This window comes from Myxocyprinus asiaticus, chromosome 30, assembly GCF_019703515.2.
Source record: "Myxocyprinus asiaticus isolate MX2 ecotype Aquarium Trade chromosome 30, UBuf_Myxa_2, whole genome shotgun sequence".
Lineage (NCBI taxonomy): Eukaryota > Metazoa > Chordata > Actinopteri > Cypriniformes > Catostomidae > Myxocyprinus > Myxocyprinus asiaticus.
The window spans coordinates 9,590,397-9,601,296 of NC_059373.1; the positions used below are offsets into that span (position 1 = coordinate 9,590,397).

Here is a 10,900-nt window from a genome sequence, read left to right on the forward strand (position 1 = left end):
ATATATATATGTGTGTGTGTGTGTGTGTATTTGTATATGTACAGGTGCATCTCAATAAATTAGAATGTCGTGGAAAAGTTCATTTATTTCAGTAATTCAACTCAAATTGTGAAACTCGTGTATTAAATAAATTCAGTGCACACAGACTGAAGTAGTTCAAGTCTTTGGTTCTTTTAATTGTGATGATTTTGGCTCACATTTAACAAAAACCCACCAATTCACTATCTCAAAAAATTAGAATATTTTGACATGCCAATCAGCTAATCAACTCAAAACACATGCAAAGGTTTCCTGAGCCTTCAAAATGGTCTCTCAGTTTGGTTCACTAGGCTACACAATCATGGGGAAGACTGCTGATCTGACAGTTGTCCACCAACATTGACACCCTTCACAAGGAGGGTAAGCCACAAACATTCATTGCCAAAGAAGCTGGCTGTTCACAGAGTGCTGTATCCAAGCATGTTAACAGAAAGTTGAGTGGAAGGAAAAAGTGTGGAAGAAAAAGATGCACAACCAACCGAGAGAACCACAGCCTTATGATTGTCAAGCAAAATCGATTCAAGAATTTGGGTGAACTTCACAAGGAATGGACTGAGGCTGGGGTCAAGGCATCAAGAGCCACCACACACAGACATGTCAAGGAATTTGGCTACAGTTGTCGTATTCCTCTTGTTAAGCCACTCCTGAACCACAGACAACGTCAGAGGCGTCTTACCTGGGCTAAGGAGAAGAAGAACTGGACTGTTGCCCAGTGGTCCAAAGTCCTCTTTTCAGATGAGAGCAAGTTTTGTATTTCATTTGGAAACCAAGGTCCTAGAGTCTGGAGGAAGGGTGGAGAAGCTCATAGCCCAAGTTGCTTGAAGTCCAGTGTTAAGTTTCCACAGTCTGTGATGATTTGGGGTGCAATGTCATCTGCTGGTGTTGGTCCATTGTGTTTTTTGAAAACTAAAGTCACTGCACCCGTTTACCAAGAAATTTTGGAGCACTTCAGGCTTCCTTCTGCTGACCAGCTTTTTAAAGATGCTGATTTCATTTTCCAGCAGGATTTGGCACCTGCCCACACTGCCAAAAGCACCAAAAGTTGGTTAAATGACCATGGTGTTGGTGTGCTTGACTGGCCAGCAAACTCACCAGACCTGAACCCCATAGAGAATCTATGGGGTATTGTCAAGAGGAAAATGAGAAACAAGAGACCAAAAAATGCAGATGAGCTGAAGGCCACTGTCAAAGAAACCTGGGCTTCCATACCACCTCAGCAGTGCCACAAACTGATCACCTCCATGCCACGCCGAATTGAGGCAGTAATTAATGCAAAAGGAGCCCCTACCAAGTATTGAGTACATATACAGTAAATGAACATACTTTCCAGAAGGCCAACAATTCACTAAAAATGTTTTTTTTTATTGGTCTTATGATGTATTCTAATTTTTTGAGATAGTGAATTGGTGGGTTTTTGTTAAATGTGAGCCAAAATCATCACAATTAAAAGAACCAAAGACTTGAACTACTTCAGTCTGTGTGCACTGAATTTATTTAATACACGAGTTTCACAATTTGAGTTGAATTACTGAAATAAATGAACTTTTCCACGACATTCTAATTTATTGAGATGCACCTGTATGTATTATTCTTCACAAAGATACAAAGTTGGAAACAAGTTGTATGTGCTGACAGGGCACATTTCCATATTGCATTTTTCTTTTCATGCCCTCGCTTCAATTTAGAACACTTGATTTATCTAATCACTATAAGCAAATTTGAAGTGAGAATAAAAGTATGGATGAATATTGTCAGTCAGTGATTGTTTTTATTTCACTTTTAGAGGTCGCTGTAGAACCAGGTTGTTCTACCTGTAGTATTCTCCAGCCACAGAGGCACACAGGGGAGGGAAAAAAAATCTATAACTGATAGTTCCAAAAAGCAGGCAATGATAAATCAGTAAAACCGATATTTTTATTTACTATTACATTATATCTGATTACATTTTGTGGCTGCTTTCTTTACATTGTTGACACATCCACTTAATTCATGAATATTTGTATCTAAACTAGTTTGTTCTCTCTGTCTCTTGCACTCTTTTTTTTTTTTTCTCTCTTCAGCCTCACTATGTGCCAGACAACTACAAGCGTAATGGCGGTCGCTCTGCCTGGAAGAGTGAACGGCCCAAGGGTGCATCGACCTGTGATGAAGACCCCTCCCCCAGGGCGTGTGATCCGCTGTCCGTCACCTTCTCAAAAGACAGGGACGAGGATGGAGGGAGAGGAGTGGAGGGAGACATGGACACCACCCAGGAGGACTCCAGCAGCACCCCCATTCCCCTGCTATCCACATCACAGGAAAGGAAGACGTGCGGGGAGGAGGAAGATGTGGAAGAAGGGGAAGAGGGCGAGGAGAGGGGAGAGAGAAGGGAGCTGGACGAGGGCTCTCGGGAGAGGACAGGAAGACGAGACGTGTTGGACGCCCCATCCTCTTCCTCCCTCTCCTCTTCACCTCTTCATCCATCCATCCTGGGCAGGAGGGAAGCGCAGAGAGAGCGACTGAACAAGATTCTGCTCGACCTGCTGCACCGAGTGCCTAGCAAGAATGGTAAGAGTGAGAGAACTAAAGAGGAAAAGAAAAATGTAATTGTCTGTGAATAGTGTTGGGTGTAAGCTGATTTCAAAGTAATTAGTTACTGAAGGGCTCCAGACTGCAAACAAATGGTTGCATTTTGCGACGTTTTTCCCGTTGGTGCGACAATTTTATTATAGGTCGCACTGGTGCGATTTCAGCCAACTCACTCTCCACTTATAAAGCTGGCACTACACTAGCAGACTCAGAACAACTCGATTTGGGTGGGGGGTGTCACACTTAATGATTGTTTTCGCTAATCTTGCCCTCTTAGTCAATGAGCCTGTCACATTTACCAATTAAAAACGGAGGGAAGGTGTCACACTTAACAATTGCCTTTGACTTTGTTCTGTGCCTTATCACTGCAGCAGTAGTATAAATATGAATTACAACCTGGCTACTCATCGTTATTGTATATTTAAATGGTTCCTTACCATGTACATTGAGTTCGGCAGCAATCTCCGACCACTTTTTTTTTTTTTTTTATGGTCTGTCATGATATGACATATGAGATGTCATACAAACATACGTGCTGACTCCAAAGAGCACTTCTCCTCCAATTGCACCATCCACAAGCGCTTTCCAGATGCCATGCTTTTTCTGCAGAAAAAAATAGCTTCCGTCCTCTGGCAAAAAAACACTTTATACATGAACTGCACTCATTGATCACTGCCTTGGTGGCGTGTTCCCGCCCCACCCACAGGCAGTGATAATTTCAAGCAAGCCGGATGTGTATTTTCAGTGTTTCAAGACATTAACTCAGCTGGGAGTCCAGACAGTCAAGTGATTAACACCTCCCGTGCTAATAGTGGCTCTGACTCCCTCTACCTGCCAGTGATTATGTTAAAGCTAACACCTGAAAATCATTGGAAAAATCAGCTAGTGTAGAGACAGCTTTAGCTGCCGTTTTCTGAAAAGCAATATCAACCGGCACACACATCAAAAGTGGAACGAAACAGCGTTATGTGCTACCTGGATTAATGGACAGAGATGCGTTTACTCGCGGACCGGTCTTGAACTCTCAACTGCGGCGCAGCGTAAATCTTTAATGGTACTTGTCCGCTGGCATCTTTCCAATTGTAAATTGGCATATTTAAGATGACATTTTTGCTTGTGTACTGAAAGCAATGGTAGACAATACACACTCACTTTACATATTACAAACACAGCCCAAAGTGGCTGCTCTCGGGTGTTGTGAGTGTTATTGAGTGGATTTGGACACGTAGCGTTAGTAGTACGGTGCGAGATGCAAAAAACATAAAAGATTTCAGCACAGAATTCTCTGGTAGAATCTTCTATGACAACCCTTGGTGAGTAAACTAGTTTAAAATCATATTAAACGGCCTGACATTCTGAACAGCATTGACAAATAAACAGGAGAAAACGTTGGCATGCACAGATATAAATTAGCAGTCTTTTCACACACATCAGAGCCCTTTAAAAATGACCATACATTTACTAATGTAACGCTAACTGTATTAACAATAGTATATTAGACAAATATATTCTGAATAAATATTATCATACTACAACTAGAGCTCTATTAAATTTAAAATAGGCTACATTAGGGTGTGAGGGAATACCTTTCATTTTTGTTGCAACTATAGAAGTTTCTAAATGTTTATATCTTGTATTTAGACTTTTGTGTTTAGGGTACTGTTTCATCACAAAAATGCCAAAGTCTGTTTTATAGAAATCATATTACATCTATCCATGGTTGTGAAGATCCATGCTTGGTTTTACCTGAGGTTACCATGGTGTTGTAACTAAAACACTTTGTGAATTATTGTGAAAGCTAGTTTTCCTTCTGTGTAAAATCTGTTCTCTTCTAATGCCCTTGGATTATAGAAAAAGATAACTGGTTTCATTTGCTTTCCAATTTTCAAAAGATGACTGAACTTGAATCAACATCTGATGAAAGGAGTCCAATTCAGTCGCACTGTCAGAATAATTTAGCCCTGTATATATTAGGTGTTAACCTTTTGTTTTTTATAGGTGTTATATACCTTGCTGTTGTCAATACCAGTAAATGTACAGTTGCATACCAACTCAAAATCAGTGCCTTATAATTGAATGAGCAATACAGTGGGGCAGAATATGCAATATTATTGATAATTGCACTTATTTTTGTCATTGGTTTCTACATTTTTAATTTTATAGGCCCCAGACCCCTACCTCACACCAGTGCTACCAAATGAGGTACTGGTGCAACCGCTCTCAAATATTAGTCTGGAGCCCTGTACTGTAATCCATTACTTTTTAATCAAGAAAGAAAGTTGTTGGTTCGATCCCCACAGCCACCACCATTGTGTCCTTGAGCAAGGCACTTAACTCCAGGTTGCTCCAGGGGGATTGTCCCTGTAATAAGGGCACCGTAAGTCTCTTTGGATAAAAGCGTCTGCCAAATGCATAAATGTAATGTAATCTGTTTGCATTTTGATGACAGCTAAAGGGCATATGCCCCCTAATGAGTCATTGTAAGGGAGAAACGTGACTGGTACTGAGTGTATGACTTGCTTGCAACCATTAACAAGGCTGAAATAGACATTTATTTTGAATTTGTTGAGCGAAAAAAAAAAAAAAACTTTTCTGTGATTATATTTTCGATAAAGTCTTCGATTATTTAATTTACAATTTGACTGCTCTGTCAATCAATCATAGAGCTAAAACAAGGGTGGAGACTTGGCTGGTAATGTGAAGCTTTAATAAAGATAACTGATGAAAAAATGTGGAACAGGTCAAACATGTATGCCTTATGCAGTGACACAGATAATTTGCTTTTTTTTATTTTTGTAAAGCTACTTTCAAACTATGTAGTTAAAAGTGCTATAATATTAATATATCATTTATATATACACAGTACTGTGCACACGTTTTAGGCACTTGTGAAAAACTTGTGTGAGGATTTCTTAAATAATAACATAAATAGTTTTCATTAATCAATTAACGTCATACAAAGTCCAGTAAACAGAAAAAGAGCTAAATCGATATTTTGTGTGAACACTTTTGCCTTCAAAACAGCACCGATTCTCCTAGGTACACCAGGACAGTTTTTTTGGTTGTTGGCAGACAGGATGTTCCAAGCTTCTTGGAGAATTCGCCACAGTTCTTCAATCTGTTTAGGCTGTCTCAATTACTTCTGTCTCTTCATGTAATCCCAGACTGACCTGATGTTCAGTGGGGGGCTCTGTGAGGGCCATGCCATCTGTTTCAGGGCTCCCTTTTCTTCTATTCTATTTGCAAAAGTAATGTTTGGGAGTATAAAATGTATATTTCCTATTGACACTAAAGTAGCAGATATAAAGACAAATGTTTTTGTGAAACATCTTATATGCCTAAGACTTTTGCACAGTACTGTAAATTGAAATTAAATTAAATAAATGTATCTCTTCGAATAATTTTCTTCCCACCCTCTCCTATTCCTGCAATCAGACATTCTTATTATTTTACTAAGAATAACAAATCTTTTAGTTTTCATAAAAAAGGGAAGAATTCTGTGTGGCCTAATTGTTGTATCCCCCAAAGAAATTGTGTTTCTTAAATGTGAATGATCAGCTTAATGGTGGACCTTAATTATACATTGCTTCCTTAAGTCTGACTAGACAACCCACGAGTAGTTAATTATAAAAATGTGTAATTTTGCAAAATATGCAAAATCGTAAACCTCTACTTTGATGAAAATAATTGTTTGTTTCTGTCCCTCCTGCAGCGGTAGATGTGACGTACCTTCTCGAGGTAGGCTCTGGTCGCCGCCTTCGCCGACGGACTCTTGGACTGAGCGAATTTATTTGTAGGAAGTAATGCAGACAGGAGTTTCTGCCGAGCACGCTTGCTGAGCAGCAGAAGAAGAGGATAAAGGAGGAGTATGGCTGGACAACACCAAAAAAGAGGGGAGAACAGAAGAGGGAGGCAACACCAAGTGCACAAAGTCTCTCTTGTTCATATTTAAATCCAGCAGTCTCGCTTTTTAAAGGAACAACAAGAGAGAGACCAACCCTAGCCTTGCACTGAAGACATGCAGTTTTCCAGCTGTTGAAAAAGTCGTCACCTTAATGCATTTAAAAGTATGGCAAGTGTCAAACATAGGAAAATGTACTCCAAGGAGTTCAAATTGAAGAAAACAAATTCAAATCAAATGGTCACAAAAGAACTACGACTGAACTTTCGACCTTCGTCAATCAAAAGTCTCTTATGACCGTTGACTAAGGTTGTTGTTTTTAAAGGAAGCGTGCGGTACTATATTTGTCCTTCGAGGATCAAATTAGCTTCAGCTGCAAGTGGAAAATGGGAGACCAGCACCCCCTTGTGTCTATAGTGGGGAAGACTTGAGAACAACCTAGAAAGGATGAGGATAATACGCAAATAGGAGCAACAAAGGATGTGTTGTGTAACGCACATACACGCTGCCCAGAGACTGAGAGGAGAGCTGAGAAAGAACGTTTGCTAACTGCACTTTTAACAACACGGACATCAATCGCTCCCGGAGATGTACGGATAAGACACACTAACACTCACGCAGTATTGATCAATGCTGTACAATAAAGCAAAACAAATAAGTATATTACCTTCTTTTTAGTTTTTTGTTATACTTTTATAACATTAGGAATGAAGCACGATAGGGAGGGAGCTCGGGACTTCGGGAATGGGTTGGAATGTTTCGCTTATGTTATTGTGGGCATTGTGATTGGTTAGGGTGGCTGCCAGCCCCGCCCCCCCTTTTAATGTATTTAATTCACCAGCTCAAAAAAAACAAAAAAAAATCTATCAGTGGAGGCGCGCTGGCTTTATATAACGCCTTAGAATGCCACAATCTTGACCGCTTTTGTTTAAGGTAGTGTGTGTGCGATTGTGTACGGTGTTTGTGTGCGCGTGTATGAGTGTGAGCCCATACTGATAATATAAATACAAAAAAGGAAAAAACTAAGGGCTTGACAGCAGTTAATAAACAGTTAAAATCATGATCACAAGAACTTAATGTATCATGTGATGTCATATTTTTTGTGAGTGGCTTGTAAGGGGGGTTCGCGGTTTTCATGTTTGTTTGTTTTTTTTCTTTTTTTTTAATGGCCTTTCAGGATGCCATGGAGAATGTTTATTAACAAAATTGTAATGAGATTTGCCCTTAATGCATCAGCTATGACAGATAAGTATTTTCACCCCTTAGATGGGCCGACAGAAAAAAAAAACTGACAAAGTAAAGAAAGTTGTATAGTGCCAAGCTATGTATATATACAGACGGGGAAATGTGAGAGATGTCTCCAAAAGCAATATCTTGATTATGGATTTTGTGTATTGTATTGTACAGGATTCAGCCCTATATGTATTATTATTATTATTGTTATAATTATTACTACCATTCTTATGATTATGCGATTTGTATTGACAGAACTGTCACATGTAACCTTAACGATTAATAATCGCAACAAATTTCTTGCGACAATGGAAACCATCAGAAATCATGTTACCCAAAACACATGAATTTAGCACACTGCGAGAGGGAGGATTGTCGAATGGACTTTTTTGAAGGGGGCATCGCAGTGACCCCAAACCTGGCACCCGTCACTGTAATAATTAATATTAACATTATTATAATTATTATTATTACTTTTGAGGAGAAAAAGATAAAATGTTCCTCGTTTTTTGCTGCAAAGTGTTGAACACTAAAAAAACAAACCAACATGAAAATGTAAAATGATATTTTGGAAAATGACAGAACAAAAGAATCTGTCAACCCAATGTTCTTAATCTCCTTTTAGATTTTTTTTTTTTTTTTTTTGTTTTTTATGAGGAAAAAAAATGTTGTTTTTGTGGCAGTGGTCATAAATATAATGCTTGTGTTACTTGTATTTGTGTGTTTTTGTGTGGTTTGTTTAGTTATTTTTAGACAATCACAAAATAAGATGCAAGCATTGTATATGGACAGACTGGCAGGCATTTTGTGATGTTATGTACAGTTTGTCGAAACTTCTTCCACTCTCGTTCAAAGTTTGTAATTATAAAGTCATGAAAATGCTGTTGGTTTTTACTTTTTTTGTTTTGTTATATATTCTTTTTTTGTTTTTTATTCTATTTGTTTTGTTTGTTTTTTTAATAAAAAGCACTACATTATTTGAATATACTTGCCTATTGCTCATACATTTAGCAGAAAATCTGTGATGCAGTTCATTACTAGGTCATAACCATTATTACTCCAGGTATGCAGACAAATCGTATTTTAATTGTATGGACAGTCAATACATCTTCAAATAAAGTGAATTTTAACTATTGCGTAGCGCATTGACACTGTGTACCATCATTTGAATGACAAAGCATATTAACAATGAAAATGCTGAGCCAAAGTCAGTATATCATTATTAAATGTCCTTATCTAATTAACCACAGACATGAAAACCGGACACTTCCTATTAAAATTATAATGAAATAATATAGATATCTCCTTCAAACAAGGTATAGCTTTCAGAATCTTTGTCATTTTGTTTAATTTCTTTGATAAATGGTAGTGGGTAATACCATGTTACAAGGCAGTTTTATTGTAGAAACAAAAAGTGCTGTAAGAGTAGAGTTTTGAAGGAAACTAAGGTTAACATTAATTTTTAAAAGGATCTATTTAAGAGCAGCATGAAAACGTTTACATTTTACATTAAAGGAATATTCCATGTTCAATACAAGTTAAGCTCAATCGAAAGCATTTGTGGCATAATGTTGTTTACCACAAAACTAAATTTCAACTTGTTCCTTATTTTGTTTAAAAAAAACAAAAAGGAATTTTGTAGTGTTCCGGCTTTATTTTGTTGTACTGGGGCTTAGTTATGTTGTGTTTTCAGCTTTTATTTGCTTTGCTAATTTTGTTGTGCTGTGCATCCCTGGGCTACCAACATTTTTCTATGTAAACATGCTTTTTTTTTTTTTTTTTTTGCTGACATAGAACAATGACATTAAGCACAAATATTACACATAGACAACATAGCTACACAAAACATAAAACTGTCATGAGACTGGTCTGGCAGCCTCCCTTTGTTCTGTGGGTGTTTTTGTTTCGTCTCTGTGTTTGTGCCTGTCTTGTTCGAGTCTTGTTCCTGTTCCCATTTGGTCCTTGTTATTGTCTTTATTCTGGTTTATGTTTAGTTTGTTTTCTCTCCCCCATGAGAGTTTTGTGTTGCCTCTTTGTTTTCTGTTGTTTAATAAAATAATTTATTAAATGCTGACTCCCAGGAGGCGGTTGACTGCCAGGAGGCGGCCAAGCCCGCGTGTGACCGCCAGGAGGCAGCTGAGCCCATTGTTGACTGCCAGGAGGCGACAGAGCCCATTGCTGACCGTCAGGAGGTGACCTTGTCCCCAGCAGTTCTTCCCACCGCCCACAGGATTAGGAAGAGGAGGAGACAGGGTCCTACGTCTGAGTCCGCTGCAGCTCGCCAGGAGGGGTCCGAATCAGCTGCAGCATCTCTGGAGTGTTCCGAGGCTGCTGCAGAATGCCAGGAGGGGTCCAAGCCCGCTGCAGCTTCTTTGGAGCCCGATAACATCCACCTACCACCTCGAAGGTCATCCTCCAGTCAGACCCCTCACCAGTCAGTCCAGTTCTCTGCAGTTGCCACCCAGACTGACCCCTGTCCAGCGGCCGCTGCCCAGTCTGTTCAGTTCCCTGTGGCCGCCATCCAACCTGACCCCTGTCCAGCGGCCATGGACGAGCCTGTCCAGTCCACAGCGGCCACGGACGAGCCTGTCCAGTCCCCAGCGGCCGCGGACGAGCTTCCTGACCCATCTGACCCCTGCCCAGCAGCCGCCGCTCGACCCATCTGACCCCTGTTGTGTCGCGCATTTTGTAGACGCTGTGTCAGGTTAAAGTTCACCCAAAAAATAAAATTCAGTCATTGTTTACTCACCCCTGTGTTGTTATAACCCCATATGACTTTCTTTTTCTTAACACAATGGGAGAAATTGTGAAAAACAAATTGTGCTTAGTGATTCATACAATGGTAGTTTATGGTGACCACCTCTTCAAGCTTCAAAAGCACGCAAAAGTATAATTCAGAAGCGCATTTTTCGCATGCCCACTACAACTTCTTTATGATACTCTTTTAGTAGAGTCAGTGGCCGGCGCACACGTCGACGATGCGCACAGATGACGACCGCATCTGTGAGTCGAGAAAATCTGTCAAGCCGCGCATACTGGATTATGACTAAATTTATGTCACGCATACTGTGCGTGGAGCGATCACCAACGCGGACGCGCCAAGTATACTTTGGCTTTTAAGGCCAAAGTATACTTTGGGTGTGCACATTGCATCATCAA

At 39.7% G+C, this 10,900-nt stretch overlaps 1 protein-coding gene across 2 annotated transcripts in view; it reads left to right on the plus strand.

Moving 5' to 3' along the window:
- The window catches only part of LOC127420966 (histone-lysine N-methyltransferase ASH1L-like), a 58,823-nt gene extending 49,942 nt beyond the window's left edge, over positions 1-8,881 (plus strand). For both annotated transcript variants that reach the window (XM_051663622.1, XM_051663623.1), the window contains 2 exons: positions 2,100-2,586; positions 6,320-8,881. In XM_051663622.1, coding sequence (XP_051519582.1) covers positions 2,100-2,586; positions 6,320-6,411 — 579 coding nt within the window. In that variant the 3' untranslated portion in view covers positions 6,412-8,881. The remainder of the gene's footprint in view (positions 1-2,099; positions 2,587-6,319) is intronic.
- Positions 8,882-10,900: the final 2,019 nt, after the last annotated feature.